The sequence below is a fragment of the Pantherophis guttatus genome, chromosome 1 (genome assembly GCF_059756535.1).
Source record: "Pantherophis guttatus breed Tessera chromosome 1, ASM5975653v1, whole genome shotgun sequence".
Taxonomy (NCBI): domain Eukaryota; kingdom Metazoa; phylum Chordata; class Lepidosauria; order Squamata; family Colubridae; genus Pantherophis; species Pantherophis guttatus.
In genome coordinates this window covers 308,397,641-308,416,010 of record NC_142063.1, presented here as the reverse complement: position 1 = coordinate 308,416,010, position 18,370 = coordinate 308,397,641, and the positions used below count along the sequence as shown (strand labels likewise).

Here is an 18,370-nt window from a genome sequence, read left to right as displayed (position 1 = left end):
GACTTGGATATGGCTCTTCTTATAAACAATACAGCCACAAATTACAAAGGATATTCTTTATTTGGTTACACCCGTTTCAATTTAATAAATGCATTCCTTTAATTTTTTAAGGACAAAACTATGTGAAATAGTCCCTACATTAGCTCTTGCCTACCTTTGCAACATTCCATGGTGCCAATGCAAAAGAAAGAAAAAAGTACCTTTACATAGGTACATACAGATTCATTCTCAGCTATTTCCAGTACCATAAAGCTAAGAGACAAACTTATGGGCATGCCAGCTATTTATTTTTTTGTAACTGTCAATGGCACTGGCCATCCTCAAAATGGACATATACTACCAGCAAAAAACTTTTCTTCATATGCTTGCTCCAAATATACCTGATGTTGCTACTATGACTATGGTAGGTCATGACCATTACAAAAACAATTGGAGTATTCCCTTTAGATTTTTAGAATTTATAGATGAACAGGAGGAATAATATAATCAATTTTCTACATTACCATTCTTACACACACATTGAATTAGGAAATGTAAATGTTTAGTGTTAAAAAGTTCCCTGATTTTGAACCAATTTATGTAGTCCAAATGGTTATACTTTTCATTGGTAAATTAATTTATAGTATTAGAAGCATAACAAAGCTATTGCATCTGAATCAGAACGGCTAAAACAGCTGACAGGCACTTACGTAATTTCTTATCCATCAAGCAGATAATATAATTGCTTGAATTAGACCAAATGTCTTGATTTTATTAGGAATGTTTGCATATTTTCTTTTGGCTTCTTCCTTCTGAATACAAATAAATGTACCTTTTATTGCTAGTTAAATAATGAATTTGTGTAAAAAGAGACCTGTCCCCCAAAATGTTCTTTCTGTGCAAAAATGCATGGTTGCAAAATTAGTCTTCTTGGGTTCTGGTGTTTTTTTTAAAGTTTTGTATTTTCAGAGACTTCCCATACAATTCTAGGAAAAATACTAAAAACACAGTTTGGATTTTCTTGCTACAAAGCACTGATTTCTGAAGCAGGATTCATTATGATTTTCAGGCACAAATCTGCTTATAGTGCAATCTAATAACAGATAATATAAAAAAGACTTCTATTAATTGGGAATCTTCATCTCCCAGATTCATAACACAAGATTATGAAAAGCAATTGCCAATGGTCTGAATAATGCTCAGCAATGGACTAGCATCCAGGAAACCTATTTCAGAAGTTTCTTCTGAATATATTCCCAAAGATCAGTTAGATCCTGCACAATGATTCTCATGAAGGCAGAATACAATACAGTACAACGCACTATGACACACCAAGCATAATCCTTGTCTAATATTGCAAAATGATGATGCGTAAGTGCCAAGAATCGATGCAAGACTGTCATCAACCACTTCAGAGAGTGCATCATGTTGGTTATCTTGAGGAGTGCTTGAGAAATAACATCCCTTAAAGCTATCTCACTATTAATGTCTATTTCCATCAGGACTAGCAACCATGTCTCTTTTACCTCAGACATCTAAATTTAGCCCAGTGCTTTCAGTTACAGATCCTAATATAATCCCTTAGGAACTTTTGCAATGATTGCTATGCAGTTCTCATTGTCAAGTCCATCAACGTGTTTATACATACTTGCCGTTGTTACCTTCTAGATCCTTCAAGTTATCTTCTTGTACTTGCATATGAATGCATTTGTCTTGCCAAGACTAACTTCAAAGGATTCTATGAACACCAGAGAACCAAGATCTGCCTTTTTGTAACTGAGGTGTTCTTCCCTTGTATCTTGAGATGAGGGGGAAACAGTACCACAACTAATACTTTCTTGTTTGATACCTTGTTCAGCTGATATCAAATTACTTTGTCTGCAATCAGTAGAAGATTCTGCCAAGATGGATCTCTCAGTCCGAGAGCAATGGGCAGTATCATTGGAAATACATTTATAAAGTTCTTGATTAAGTAACAGTACAACAGTTCCTCCAAAACAAAGCACCCTGAAAAACAATAGAGAGTAGTTAACTAATATATTCTTGCTTGGTTTAACATTTATTATTTTATAAGAAACTTCCTGAGTATCTAGTAAGTAGTTCACAATCTCTCTACTTTTATCTTTACCTTTCTATATAGTAAGATACAACAAGAGAAAGCATCTCAGTGAACATCTTGGTAAATTGATTTTAATATTGGGCATCATACAAATTCCAGTTTTTTTCCATATATGTCAGTATTTCATTATACTTAATTGCTATATCCATTATTATCCAGCTGAAATAAATGACAATGAGTAAGGTCTTGACTGCCAACTGCAACCCAATACAAGAACCCAAAACAAAATTTTTTGATGGATCTGGGATATTTACATTAGAGATAGTCTTTGCTTACTAACCACATATTCAATAACTGAGGTTACCCATGATGCTAAAAAAAATAACTTTATGGCCAATTTACAACCATTTACAACATGCTCAGCATCCCTCAATATTGTGATTGCTATTGTCAGTACACATCATCCTGTGCCTAACCTATTTTCTTCCCCCTTTCAAAGTAGAGATTGGAGAGGAAGAGATTGCAAGAGAGTAAGCTGTTTGCTCCTCTACATATCGAAAGTAATCTGACTGCATTGATAGTCCAGGTCTGGGAGTTGCAGGCACAGTATGCAGAGAGTTTACAGTACTCGTTCCTCCTTTCCAATCTCTCTGTTCTGTGGGGGAGGGGAAGAATTTCTGTAAGTAACCTCTCTTTTGCCTGACCGTTTGCCTCTGCCCCTTGCAGAGCAGAGATTAGAGAAGAGATTTCAAGGAAGTACTGTAAGCTTTACAGTAAGAATGAGGAAGTACTATACATCTGGAAGCTGTTCTAAACATAACATAATAACATAACATAAACAGAACTTTGACTGTAGTCTTCAGTTCCCTGAATATAGGACATTGTTCTAAACATAAGCTATTCTTAGAACACTGTCCTATACTCAGGGAACTCAAGGCTACAGTCAAAGTTCCTGGGGAAAGTAACAAACCTATTTTAAAAACACCCCTCCCCCATCTGAATTAAAATAACTTTGTCAGGAACATTTCCTTTACTCTACTATAAATTTCTCAGTATGTACCCTATGACTTCTCATTCACTGCCAGCATCAGCAGAGTCCTGTATATTATTTGACCAGACCCTGCCCTTCTGAGCTTGTTAGTAATTACAAGCATATTTTTTTCATCCTATTTGAAACTATTATTTATGATAGATCCTTGGTAGTCTCTGAACTTGGTTGTTTTCTTGCAGATGTTTAACTATAATGAAACAAATTAGGTAATATCACCAGTGCTCCGATCACTGATTAGGAATTAGTGAAACATCTGTAAATAAACCAACCAAACTCAGGGAGCACCAAGGACTCCTCATTTGATTCTGAGCTACAAATATTTTCCCTTATCAGTATTATCACTTATATTAGAAGATAGGTAATTACCATCAAGTAACATTGTTTCTATCTAGTTATGATGTGTATTTGACTACATATCATATACTAAATCTCATTCTAATATTAATTATTGAATTCCAGATAATTTGACTCTCTACATGGGGCTCCCCTTGAAGAGCACTCGGAGACTCCAACTGGTCCAGAATGTGGTCGCGCGGGTGGTTATGGGTGCAACTCGTTGCGCTCACATGACGCCCCTCCTGCGCGAGCTGCACTGGCTCCCAGTGGTCTTCCGGGTGCGATTCAAGGTGCTGGTCACCACCTTTAAAGCGCTCCATGGCATAGGACCCGGGTACCTTCGAGACCAACTTCTGCCACCAATAGCCTCCCACCGGCCAGTTCGCTCCCACAGAGAGGGCCTCCTCAGGGTGCCATCGGCCAAGTTATGCCAGCTGGCGACACCCAGGGGGAGGGCCTTCTCTGTGGGTGCCCCAGCCCTGTGGAATAAACTGCCCCCGGAAATACGTAAGATCTCCGACCTCTGGGTATTTCAAGACCCTGTTGTTCCGCCAGGCCGGGCTATCAACATAACAATTTTAAATTGGGTTTTAAAATTCTGGGGTTTTAAAATTCAGCTAAATTTATTTAATAATTTTAAACTATTTTAACTGATGTTGTTTTGTGTTTTTAATAGGCTGTACACCGCCCTGAGTCCTTCGGGAGAAGGGCGGTATAGAAATAAAATAATAATAATAATAATAATAATAATAATAATAATAATAATAATAATAATAATAATTATTATTATTATTATTATTATTATTATTATTATTATTATTATTATTATTGACTCATATACCTTTCAAGTTCTTGAAAAACTCTCGGAAGAAACTTCATGTCTTCTGTTATTTTGAACTTTTTTCCAAATGGAATGTCTGTCAAAATGACATCAATGCTTTCTGACAGAAAAGGTAATCCTGAAGAGATAAAGTACACTTAAAAGATCTTGAATTAAGACAGCATTATAACTTAACAAATCCCTTTGGAATGAAATGTTTAATTGTTATTCTGTTCTGCATTCCGAAGGAACTAAAAAATCAAATCTATTTGGGCTTCTATTATTCTAGAACTCCCATTTATACATGGGGCAGAGACAGTGTCCTATATGGGACTCAATTTTTGCCAATTCCTCCTTGCATTGAGTTTCATAGGGTCCCCCAAATTTCTACAGGGCTACAGAGGGAATCAACAAACATAGTGTTTCTTCATTTTGCTGCTGAAAGTATCACATAGGCAGAACAATCAGCATTGTTAAAAATTTCCCAGAACAGAATAACAGGAAACATTTCTGGAATCAAACTCTCTTCTTTTCAAATTAACATCTTCACAATTAGCATTAATAGCTGCTAGGCAAAATGGAGACAGACAACAATTCGTATTTGTTTTCAATTCAATTCAACAATTCAATTGCCATGAATCTGGGCAACACCTCACTTCCCATATACCGTATACTATTCCATTACTGTCCCTAGTCAAAGAGCTGTTAACATAAAAAACTTGCTTATCAAAGGCAAATATAGGATGTGTTCATATCTTGATCACCATTTGTATATCATAACTCTCTTTAATTATCTGAAGAAACACCAGTATCAATTTCCAACTTTAATTCCAAAGACACATATATTAAATCAAGTGCACAAAACAATTCTGGGAAAAAGAGAGTTTGTTACTTACATTCTAGTTCTATGAAGACTTTTACAAGCCAATAAAAATAAAGCAATACATTTATCAAATTTTATACATTGTATATTTTTTATGTAATTTACACAAGGTACTCTTGTTAATATTTACCTGTCACAGAAGATTTAAATAGTTCAATTTTATCTATCAGGCTTGCATCTCTAATATTTGAGTAGGCTCCTTGTAACTGTGAATCACTTATATCTGATCCGAAATAATACACATTCTGTAGAGGAAACAAACAATTACATTAAGAACAAATTTTACACATTATTAATTTTATTTACATTCATAAAATACAATGTTTCCTTAAAGGCACTGACAGGCAGGAAATCTAAGCTGGAAAAGACCCAGGAATTTAGTATCTCTGCCTAATATTTCTTCTAGCCATGAAAGCTATATTTCTTGCTTTCTCATGGGCATTTAAAATATATTTCACTCACACCAAAGGCTAAAAAATGTATATAAACCTTGCTGATGTGCCAGTACGCTGTCAGCTGTCCCAGAAACAAGCTTTGTATTGTTTCTGACCAAATAAAATAGAGACTTCTTCCCAAGCAGCTGCTTTTTGCATCTTTGGAGAAAGGAACCCAAGGAGATTTTCACAGCAAAAATAACACAAATCTCCAAAGAAATAGAATCTGATCACACAGGCTGCATGAAATAAAAGCTTTTAACTTTTGTTTGCTTTTCATAGCATCAGTGAAACCAGAGATAAGGAAGACCATAAATTGGAAAGGGTCAGTCATTAATTCATTGTGTTTCTGCCGAAAGATCTCAAAAACTGAGAAAATGATTTATCTGGCTCAAAATGATTATATACTGATTAAAAAATGACACAGATTATGTTATACTTAAGAAAATAATGTTAAGTCAGTTATCCATCCATGTTTATCTGTAAATAATAATACAAACATAAAAGGGAACTGAAATATAAAATATTTTAATTATTCTGGAAGAAAAGCTGATTCTTTTTTGTCTGTTATTTCCAGTAAGCAATTTTTATAGCCTACATGCAGAAGTCTGTTAATTTATGACTGTAATCTTTAGATGTTATTTCAGCCTGTTTTAACTTGTAATACACTTGTTTTTGAACAACAACCACAACCACCAGAAAAAGTCCCTGACTCAAAAAATAAAGATGTGTCTATGTTCTCAGGAGATGTAAGTTCAAATGAAGTTTGAAACTCTTACTTCAAAAATTCTAAATTTGTCTACTGGTAACTGGTAAGCTAATAATTAAGCTAACCTAGAAGTTTTTTAGGAAATTTATGAACAAACAGCAATAGTTGATAAAATACTTGTTTTCTTATAACATAGTTACAGTAGTTATACAAATACTAACTACTGAATGAATGTTAAGCTAAATCCCACAAAATTTCTAAGAACCATTTAGGAGATTGATTTTAATTGTGAGGACCCTAGGACTTGCAATGCAATGTAACAAAAAAGGTATTTCTTAAAAGAAGAGAACTTACAGGCCATTCCGTTGCAGCTTCCAGAAGTATTGTACCTAGACCACACATAGGATCCAATACAAATGCTCCAGCCTGAAAAGAGAGGGAAAAACCAATTTAATATAATCTGTAACTTATAGGTACTGTAACTGCTTCTTGGTTTGAAAAAATATACAGTATATACTATAAATAAAGCAAGCAAAAGTTAGATTTGATAGTTAATACTTTTCTACATCTTCACAGCACATTTGAATATTTATCTTCCTTTTCATACATCTCAATAATCCTGAAAGCAATTTTATAGTAATTATCCCTGTGTACACCATGGAGATTAAAACCAAGAGACAATAGACAACTTAATTTGATTTGAACTGCTCACACATTTTTGCATATTTATTGAGAAATTAAGCCCCAATAAATTTAAGGGAATTGCAAACTATGCAGCTTTCACATACTTTAAATGCTTCAAATGCTGCTATAAAATTCCCATAATAGTTGCTTAGTAATTTTGTTCATTACCTTGATTTCAGCAAGCGATGTCATAGCCCAAGCAATGGTAGATCGCAATCCAGCAGTTTTAATATATGCTCGACTTGCCAAGGGAAGTCTGCAAATAATAGACATACTTAGTTAAATAAAAATAAGAACATTCAATGCATATCTAGAATTCTAACATAATGTGCCAGTAATGACATGCTTCTCTTCAGGATTGTTTCCTTTCATTCATATCATTTTCCCAATATACCACGTTCTATATCTCAAATTTCCAACACAGTCACTTACAGTTATATGAAAACTGAGCACATACAATCTATATTTGCAGTGTTTTGAACACTTATTTGTGGGGGCGGGGCTTTGCCTTTTAAAAAAATTATTTCTGCAAATTGTGATATTCTACTAAGGCTGTTTTTACTTCTATTTTAGCTCCACAAGTACTTTTTGTCATAGTGTGAACTCTGGAAATATGTAGGAATTGTTTCACTGTCCAAATAGTTAGAATTTGATTGACCAAAAAAGATAACAGTGCATACAAATGGGGGAAAAAACCTTATAAACAAATGGATAAAAAAAGCAGGTAAAGTAACCACATATAAGCCAGCAGGCCTCATAATTTCTGTGTGAAATCGTTAAACTACAATTAATTAGTAAATTGAATTATATTCAATTTCATCTTAAAATGAATTTTGCCATAATTTTTTCATTAAAAACCACCAGGCTCTCATTTTGATATGCTAAAAATTAAGATAATAATAATACATACATAGATACATACATACATACATACATATATGCAAAAAATTAAGACCACACACACACACACACACACACACACACACACACACACACACACATCAATTTTCTTACTTCTTCATAGGGTTTATGTGTGTTTTTCTTCTAGCCAGGTTTTCCCTACGTAACCAAGGTTTTTTTGTAGCTCCAGCTCAGTACTGGGCTGGAGCTACAAAAAACCTTGGTTACGTAGGGAAAACCTGGCTAGAAGAAACACACACACACACACACACACACACACACATGTTTTCTGAGGTTTTCGCGGGTGTTTGTATGTAGGTCTTTGGTTATTCGGGTTTTCTCCCGCGTAAAATTGGAGGTTTCTTGGCAACGTTTCAACAAAGTCTCATTCGTCATCTTCAGGCTGGTGTTCTCGGCTTTGTGCTTCTAGGAGCAATGTGTGTGATGGAACAATTTGAAACCCAAGCTCTAGAAAAATCTGATCACAAACCCAAACTCTGGCTCAGATACGTAGATGACACCTTCATAATCTGGCCACATGGGAAAGAAAAACTGGACAACTTCCTCACACACCTCAACAGCCTACACCCCAAAATACAGTTTACCATGGAAACAGAAGTGAACAACCAACTTCCCTTCCTAGATGTCTTAGTCTACAAAAAATCCAATGGCTCCCTAGGACACACCATCTACCAGAAGAAAACACACACACACCGCTATCTGCACGCACTCTCATACCACCACCCAGCACAGTTCAACTCTGTAGCCAAGACACTCATCTCCAGAACAAAACGCTTAGCTGACGAACAACACCTAAAAACCGAACTACACACTCTCACTAATGTACTAACATCCAATGGATGCCAAAGAAATAAGATTACCAACCTAATCCAAAAAGAAACCCCCACTAAAATCCAAGACAGAGAACAAGAAAACGGCAAAGCCCTCCTCCCATACATAAAAGGCACCACAGACAGAATCAGCAAGATCCTCCACAAACACAACATCAAGACAGCATTCTGCACAAACCGAAAAATATCCACCATCCTAAGAAACCCCAAAGACAAAATTGAATTAGAAAATCAAGGAGTATATGAAATCCCATGCACCGCCTGCCCCACCACATACATCGGACAAACCAACAGAAGAATAAGTGCACGCATTGAAGAACACAAGAACTCAGTCAGAAAAGAGGAACCAACTTCTTCCCTGGTCCAACACTTCAAAGCCACAGGACATGATATTGACTTTAAAAAGACCAGAACTATCACCAAAACTGAATACTTTAACAACAGAATAATCAGAGAAGCCATTGAGATAGAAAAACATCCACAGCATGAATAAATGAGATGATACCTCCCGCCTACCAGCCATTTGGAAACCCGCCCTTATTGACAAACGAGTCCCTAACACAAAGAATGACACCAGACCCACACTCACGAGAGCCACACAGGATGTAACCACCACACATCCACACAGAAAGCAGACTCAAACCCACACTGATGATGAGGCACGACCACGGACCAGAAGCCAGACCACAGCTGCATCATTAGCCCCTTTAAACCCCTCCAATCCATACATGAAGCAGACTGACACCCACCATGAAGAGGTAGCACGGCCACGAACACGAAGCCAAACAACAGCAACACAGCTCACCAGCTCAAATCCCCCTGCTACTCAGACTAACCCGAGCACAACCAAGCCCCCACCTAAACAGAACACACATCCATCCAATCAGAGCACAGCCAACCCCCCATCCAATCAGAGCACAGCCAAACCCCCAACCAATCAGAACACACCTCCACCCAATCAGAACACAGCCAAGCTCCCACCCAATCAGTTCACACCCCCACTGGCAGTTAAAAGGAAGAAACAAATGCGATCACACACATTGCTCCTAGAAGCACGAAGCCGAGAACACCAGCCTGAAGATGACGAATGAGACTTTGTTGAAACGTTGCCAAGAAACCTCCAATTTTACGCGGGAGAAAACCCGAATAACCAAAGACCTACATATATACATATACATACATACATACATACATACAAACAAACATACATACATACACACACACACACACACACATATATATAAATAAAACTAAATGTAAGTAGTAAGCATTCACAACTATTATATTACTATGCTATTGTATATATATCACTGCTTTTTTCACATGTTGACAACTGTCCTCACCTCTACCAATCTATATGTTTATATGTCATGTACCCTAGGAAAACATAAATGTACAAATGTTTCTAGTACCATGTTTCAAGTTATTTGTCCTTTTATATGACACAGAATGCTAGTTTTACTATTCTAAACATTTAATTATTGCAATAAAATATTTCTCATCAATTTATTGCAAGGTCAACAATACAAGAACAAAAACCATTCCAATCCATTTTTTTGGAGGAACATGTTTTCTATTAGAAAACTCAGTATTTATAGAGAAGTGAGGAATAATAATTTATAATATCATCTACCTGAAAAGAGGGATACCAATCACAGAATAAATATCATTTAGATGCACAAAGATCTGTAAATGAATGAAAATTTACAATAATTACTTGCAAATAAATAGATAAAGTAACCTTTTCAAGGATGTTTTAATTATTCTAAAAAGCAATCTCATCCTTAAATGCATGCAAGTATTACACCTATATGAAATATAATATAGGAATATTGTATAAGACATAGTACAAAACTGAGATCACTAATTTTACTTTTCCATCAGTGCAAACACAAGTGATAGAGATATCCAAGAAGAAGAGAAAAATCTACAAAACCCCAACTTAATACTGGCCAAATATTTTCATCTAAAGAATGGTAAGTGGCAGAAATGTTCTACTAGTGATAGCTACAAACCATTTGCAAGTTTTGCTGCCCATGTAGCAGAATTCAGGAGAGTGAAAGTAAATTCAATGAATTAAATGATAGATCCTACAGGAAATGTGGAAGCATTGCCTAGATTTTTAAGGTTTGCCACTTTTCAAATTCTATCTATATCTCTTATTTTTAGAACACTGTTTACTTTGTGTCTTTTATCTGTTTTTAGATTTCTGTAATTTTTTCAGATTTCAGTTATTATTAGATTCAAAGGTTTTGGCAGACAACTTGTTCCACTATGACTGTTGTCTTTTAATAAGTTCACAATGAAACAAGACAACAATACCTCAGTCTCTTAAGACAGTTGGGACTCATCCCCACTATAGATAGGTTATTGACTGTTTTCACAGGAACTTATAGATATCAAAATATAAGGAAGCTAAATTCTACAAGTGTAACGTAAGATTTTTATTAACAAAAATACACATGAAAAATAACTTCCAGTCATATTTCAGAGACCATTTGATATCTGAAGAAGGCAAAGCCCAAAACTTCCAACAATTCAATTTAAGTCGGATTATTACCTCTAAATCAGGATTTCTAAGATCTGCTTTCCATCCAAAATTTTTCATAAGAGTTATTCCTATAATTTTCCCCAGTTCCTGAAAAAGCAATCACAAATCAGACATGAGAATTATTTGGGTAGGTGGCATATTATGTAGATTTTTAGAATAGAAAACAGCAAACAAAATGGGCTGAATATTATAGAAGAAATAAAACATATTTTACACCCCTACCTTATGCCTGTTTACTGAAATCGAGCCATCCAAGTTCAATTATGTTTATTTCAGTCTGTCTTATTATGAAATGGCTTTTAAAAAAACTCTAAGAACGTCTAGCAAGTTATTTTTATATTTTATGTATGTGTATGCGCACGCGCGCGCACACACACACACACAGGGTAAGGAAATGACAGTACTGAAATTTAATTTGTCCTCCATCTCCTTTTGACAATTAAGAGGAAGAGTAGTTATAACTGCTTAGCTTGAACAAAATGTCCACATTCATTTCCATCTTCAAGCAGTGCTATTTTTTCTATGTTGATGTCATTCACTAAATATTATTATGGAATCATGCATAAAGAGTAAATTAAATATCCTTTCTGAGAGTTCCAGAATAATCTGGACAGACAGTACAATTATTAAGAAAATTTACTGTTTTGCTAGCCATTTTCAAATGGATGTACAAGTAGTCCTCGTTTACTGGCCTCTTGTTCAGCTACTTTTGAAGTTACCACAGCACTAAAAAGAGAGCTTTAAAACTGGTCCTCAAAGTTGTGGCCTTTGCAGCATCCCCATGGTCATATGATCCTGATTTGGGTGCTTGACAACCATCATACTTTTACAACTGTTGCAGCATTCCATGATAATGATTATCATTTGCATGTTTCACAGTTGGCTTCAAGACAAGTAGTCAATGGGAAAGTCAGCAAGAAGTTACAAGTGACAGTCATGTTTCACTATATGACTGCATCACTTGGTGACAGAGTTGCTGGTCCTAATTGTGGTCGGTAAGATGGGGTTTTTTAATGTTATTTTGAATGTAATAATGTATTTTTCCATGCAATAGAATATGAAGAAAAATTGCTGTAAACTGTATGTACTTTGAATTGGCAGCCATTTCCAGTTGTGCAGTTGAATGTTCTCCTAAACAGAACAGTAGCTGAAAGATTTGCCACAGATATAATTGCAGAGAGGAAATTAACATTGTGAATTAGTATGTTTAAAAAGAATAAAATCTGGAAAATACAACATATCATGGATAAGTTTTAGCCTATAGACCTGTAAGAGATTTATTTAGATTCTTAATACATCAATTTGTTCCCTGCATATTATCCTTCAATTTTCATGAAGCTTAGTAGCTCCTGAGCTTTCAAATGAATATTTTACATACCTGTGCGGTAAATAATTTTGCAAGTATTCCACTACAGCGACATGATACTCTGAAACTAAAATAACTATTGCAAACAATAGTTTTGTCTTGAATAAATTCAGGAGTGTTTTCTAGAAAAAGTCTGCCCTGAGGCAATAAAATGTTTTTACAAACATTCTGTGTATCACATTTTTGCTGATCTTCAATTGGATTTTTAATAGTATCTGTCTCTAATATTATTTGCAATTTTTGCTTTTCATTTTCAATATGGTTTTCTTCTTCCAATTTCTGTTTTTTGGAATCTGGATATTCTTGGCACAAGTTTTGTTGCTTTGCTGACTGATCATAAAGACTTCTCCAGACCGCAGTTGTATGCAGCCAACATCTGGGATTCTCATTTACAAGTTTTTGAACATCCTGGATTATTCTTCCTGAAATAATAGTGAATTATTAGTCCATACATTTTATCATATCATTTAACATCTAAAAACAAAAGACAAGATTTCCTATTAGATTCCATACTTTTAATGCTCCAGTTATGTAACAAGCCAACTTCTTCCTTTGTAGATTTAGTAAATTCACCAGCATGCCTGTATGCTTCCTAATTAAAATAACAACAACAAAAAACTTTTTGGAGCAAAAGTTTTCAAGCCAGTTTAAACTATAATCCAGAGCAAACTGAATGAGAATAAGTCTCCCATGCATTAGAATGCTTAATTCTAAAATGCTAGTGGATGCTAAAGTTGAAAGAAATTGGTATTAATCTGTTCAGAATAGAATGTCTTCATTCTGTTCTTCCAAAACTTCAGATAACTGCTTTTCAAAATCCTCAGAAAGCAACTATTTTCTCAAGATGTGGATTTTGTACTGGAGCTCACAAATCCAAAAGAGTACTATGTTTTCCTTCCAAGGAATCCCAAGAAACGTTTTAATTTCATAACTATCTACTTAGTAAATGAAGCCTAGATATTATTATTTTGCCTGCAAAGCACTGAACAAGCATCATATCTGAGAAGTAGTTGGGAATGAAGCACCTAATAGAAAATTAATGCATTCTTTTAACAAAGAAAGGAACAGAAGAACATAGAAGACGGGTTACCTTTATTCCCATGGAAGGAAAGTGGAGGACATTTCTTTAGCAGCAAAAATAATCTTTCAGCTGACTTTAGTTTCTTCAACATACTTAGCTCAAGATTGGTATTGAAGAAAACTTTTCCGGATACATATTCTACCTTGAAAGAGAATGCATGCCAAGAATAAATAAAATTGGATATATATTTGAGAGTTGATTTTTTTAAAAATAGTATCATCTTTATTAATGGATTAATTCAAGCAACTGACCTTGTTTATAAAATGTACTGGGTACTATGAAAAAAGGCAAAGAGGGATGCTTTCTGTTTGCCTGATTCCATTTATCCTTTGAGAGGGATCTTAGAGTCCTAGTGGACAATCACTTAAATATGAGCCAGCAGTGTGCTGCACCTGCTAAAAAAGCCAATACAGTTCTATGTTGCATTAACAGAGGACTAGAATCAAGATCACATGAAGTGTCAATACCACTTTATAATGCCTTGGTAAGATCACACTTAGAATATTGCATCCAGTTTTGGTCGCCACAATGTAAAAAAGATGTTGAGACTCTAGAAAGAGTGCAGAGAAGAGCAACAAAAATGATTAGGGGAGCTGGAGGCTAAAACATATAAAGAACAGTTGCAGGAATTGGGTTTGTCTAGTCTAGTGAAAAGAAGGACTAGGGGTGACATGAAAGCAGTGTTCCAATATGTCTATAGAGATTCTCAGTCATCCAGGTCATGATTGTCCCAAAGGTGCTTTTTCAAGAGGCAACTGGACTTTCTGATTTTTTTGGAAGACGTTTTGCTTCTCATCCAAGAAGCTTCTTCAGCTCTGTTGAATTATCTGACATTGAGTGCTGGCACAATGCAAAGCAACAGCCTTGCTGTGAGATTAGGGCTCACGTTATGGAACGTTCTGAATGAAGAAATCCCTACAGTTTTTGAAATTCTGTATAATATTCCCTATGCAGTAAAACTGTTGTTACACAGCAAAACTTAGTTCTGAACTTACATGCACAGCAGAACTGAACATTCACAAAGCTCTAAGTCATGCCCTCAGCAAATCACTGAATTTAATAAAAACATTTTATGATCAATCATAAAACTGGCTTATTTTTCAAGCTTTCTGTGATAAATCCCATAATATGGGAAATTAAAAGGTAGATAGTTTTTCCTACTGACAATTATTCTAAAGTCAATGTACGACTTAGACAACAAACCAAGGAATGCTGATCAGTAATGTAGATTTTACACTACAAAGATGAAATCGTCTTTTGAGTCCAGGCAAAAAACACCCAGCATTTATAATTATCATATATATGCACACTGTTACACAGACAAGAGAAAAATCTTCATCCCTGAAAGCAACAATACTTCTCACTGAACTAATCAAAAACTTGCAGTTTACCCACACAAACACCACAGACCACTTTGTTTTATTGTCATTTATTCCAGCAAAATCTCTTGCCCTTTAATAACTGCAATACATCCAGGTATTCCAGGTTGCCTACTATAAAGGAATATCTATGTTCCTTTCCCTGACACCTGCCATTTAATTATTAAAAGCTCAAGAACTCATGATTTTAGAATCTAGATTTTGCACATGTGGACTGGTAATGCAAATGATTATAAACACAGCCTAAATGTCACAAGCAGTTAAAAATAGGATTTCTAGCACCAGACTGAAGTGAGCTGTGGTAAGATGTGACACAAGGTATGGGAGGTGCATACGAGTTCAAACATACATATAGGTAGTCCTCGACTTACAACAGTCCACTTAGTGACAGAAGATACAATAGCACTGAAAAAAGTGATTTGGGACCATTTTTCAGAGTTATGACCATTGCAGCATCCCCATGGTCACGTGATTTACATTCGGATACTTCCCCCCCCTATTTTTTTGCCATTAGGTTTAAGTTTAAGTTTATTTATTTGTCAAGCATATTTAAGATAACAGGTAAAATTTGAATACATGAAAGGAGTAAGTAAAAAGGAATATTAGGACAGGGACGGTAGGCATGCTGGTGCACTTATGCACGCTCCTTATAGACCTCTTAGGAATGGGGTGAGGTCAACAGTAGACAGTTTAAGGTTAAAGTTTTGGGGGTTTGGGGAAGAAACTACAGAGTCAGGTAGTACTTGACAACTGACTCACGTTTATGACGGTTGCAGTGTCCCGGGGATCACATGATCCCCTTTTGTGACCTTCTGACAAGCAAAGTCAGTGGGGAAGCCAGATTCACTGAACCCTGTTACCAATTTAACCACCGCAGTGATACACTTAACAAATGTGGCAAGAAAAATCGTAAAATGGGGCAAAACTCACCTTCTTTAACAGTACTAACGAAATTTTCAGTTAGCAACAGAAATGTTGGGCTCAATTGTGGTCGTAAGTTGAGGATTACCTGTAGTCGTTCAAACGTCGTCGCAGCAGGAGAAACGTATACAGAATCACATGGGGGAGGCCAAAACGGCGCGGTGGGACTTTTGAATAAACATGGCTAACTGTAGGAACTGGTTTTCCGAAGCAGCGAGCGTACAAACGAGCAATTGGCCCAGTCTTTACCTCAACCCAAGACCGCTATCGCTGCCTCTCTCCCCATAAAGGTTTTGCGGCGAGCAAAGCGAGCTTCTAAACCGTTATTTTATCGAACCGAGCCGGGCGCGGCCTAAGGAGACAGGAGCCGCTCACCTGAGTGGCGCCCAAACGAGCCTGCACTTCTTCGATGAGGAAGGGCTCCATCCCGCGTCCCGCCGTGCAAAAATAGCGACTGCAGCGGCGAGCCTCGTTCGGCCTCTCCCGTTTTCCTCCGTCAGCCATTGCGACCTTGTCGCGGGAAACAGCCGGTGTCGAGTCCCCCCCGGACGTCGACGCTGCCTCCGCTTTCCTCTCTGGTCGCGGAGGGGAGGCCGCTGAGAAGTTTGCCTCCTGCAGGCAAGGGCGCTGCTTCCCGAGTCGCCTTGTGCTTTTGGCGCCGGCCCATCCTCCCTTTCCAATGGAGGGCGGCAAACTGCATTTGGGGATCCTGTTCTACCTCTCCGTTTTCGCCGTGCGAAACCTAATTCCTTTTTCAAAAACAAAAAATAAGTCCTCCTCGCTCCAATGGCTTGGCAGCCCCACTTAAAGACGATTTTTTTTTCCGTCAGAAAAAAAATCAGGTGCAGGCTGGTGAAGTAGTGTAGAACAGAATAACAGAGTTGGAAGGGACCTTGGAGGTCTTCTAGTCCAACCCCCTGCTTAGGCAGGAAACCCTATCCAATCTCTTCTTAAAAACTTCCAGTGTTGGAGCATTTACAATTTCTGCAGGCAAGTTGTTCCACTGATTAATTGTTCTAACTGTCAGGAAATTTCTCCTTAGTTCTAGGTTGCTTTTCTCCTTCCATTAGTTTCCGTCCATTGCTTCTTGTCCTGCCCTTAGATCGACTCCCTCTTCTTTGTAGCAGCCCCTGAGATATTGGAAGACTGCTATCGTGTCACCCTAGTCCTTCTTTTCATCAGATGGGACATACCCAATTCCAGCAACCGTTCTTTATATGTTTTAGCCTCCAGGCCCGTAATCATCTTTGTTGCTCTTCCCTGCACTCTTTCTAGCATCTCAACATCTTTTTTACATCGTGAGGACCAAAACTGGATGCAGTATTCCAAGTGTGGCCTTACCAAGTGTGAATTTTAGACTGTCTTTTTGTTTAGCACTAAGGAGAACATTTTTGGGAAAAATCAGAACATTTTGGAAAAATCATTCCACCTCTTATTCAGGTCTGGTGAGAAGTATTTTGCAACCCATATTGTGTCAAGGAAATAAAAATGCAAGATCATGTAGAGCAATGTTTCTCAACCTTGGTAGCTTGAAGATGGGTGGACTTCAACTCCCAGAATTCCCCAGCCAGCAGCGCTGGCTGGGGGATTCTGGGAGTTGAAGTCCACCCATCTTCAAGCTACCAAGGTTGAGAAACACTGATGTAGAGGTACCTCAAAGTTCTGTCTTGGGCCCAGTGCTTTTCAATATCTTCAAAAATGATTTAGATGAGGGGATAGAAGGGGAATCCATTGAAGTTGCTGATGACACTTAGCTGGGGGGAATTGTGAACGCTTTGGAACAGAGTCAAGATTCAGAAGGTTCTTGATAGACTTGAACATTGGACCTTATCCAACAAGATGCAGTTCAGTAGTGAAAAAAATAAGATCGTGCACATAGGCAAGAAAAACCAAATGTATAGGTACAGGATAGATGGTACCTGGCCCAACAGTAGTATGTGAGAAGGATCTAGGAGTCTTAGTGGATCACCACTTAAATATTAGCCAGGAGTATGCTGAGCTGCCAAATATCCAATGTCTTATATAGCATCAAGATCTTACCTAAGAAATGATAGAGTCAAGAATGAATGGAGGTTGAGTGAATATGGGTTGAATATAAAACTGAATTGTCAGTTTGAAAGAAATATTTTGAAATGATTTGGTCATATGGACAGACTGACTGCAGATTGTATTCTAACAGAGAAAGGGGAAGACTAAAAAAATTGTGGTTAGATTGTTCTCCCTGTTAGGAAATGTCTTTAACAGAAATTTCCTAATAGATGGAGTTGAGAACCTCAAAAAGAAATTTAAGGAACAAAAAGAACTTTGAATCTTTGGAGGTGGTAGAAGCAAACATGGTTTGCAAGTATAAAAAGACTTAGAAGGAT

The 18,370-nt window shown here is 36.7% G+C and overlaps 1 protein-coding gene across 7 annotated transcripts; it reads right to left on the bottom strand.

The window, feature by feature from the left end:
- Positions 1 to 41: 41 nt before the first annotated feature.
- Positions 42 to 16,843, bottom strand: THUMPD2 (THUMP domain 2 tRNA and snRNA guanosine methyltransferase). 7 transcript variants are annotated; one of them, XM_034427500.2, is made up of 11 exons: positions 16,380 to 16,700; positions 13,956 to 14,096; positions 13,714 to 13,846; positions 12,636 to 13,045; positions 11,267 to 11,344; positions 10,340 to 10,392; positions 7,124 to 7,211; positions 6,626 to 6,697; positions 5,259 to 5,373; positions 4,267 to 4,384; positions 42 to 1,986 (listed from the first exon to the last, which is right to left on the bottom strand). In XM_034427500.2, exons 3-11 carry the CDS (start codon positions 13,793 to 13,795, stop codon positions 1,653 to 1,655), a joined length of 1,350 nt encoding a protein of 449 aa, XP_034283391.2. In that variant the 5' UTR covers positions 13,796 to 13,846; positions 13,956 to 14,096; positions 16,380 to 16,700; the 3' UTR covers positions 42 to 1,652. The 7 variants fall into 7 exon arrangements, with proteins under 7 accessions (XP_034283391.2, XP_034283392.2, XP_087739404.1 ...); XM_034427501.2 differs by having other exon boundaries at positions 13,714 to 13,842; positions 16,380 to 16,599; XM_087883278.1 differs by having other exon boundaries at positions 16,093 to 16,576.
- Positions 16,844 to 18,370: the final 1,527 nt, after the last annotated feature.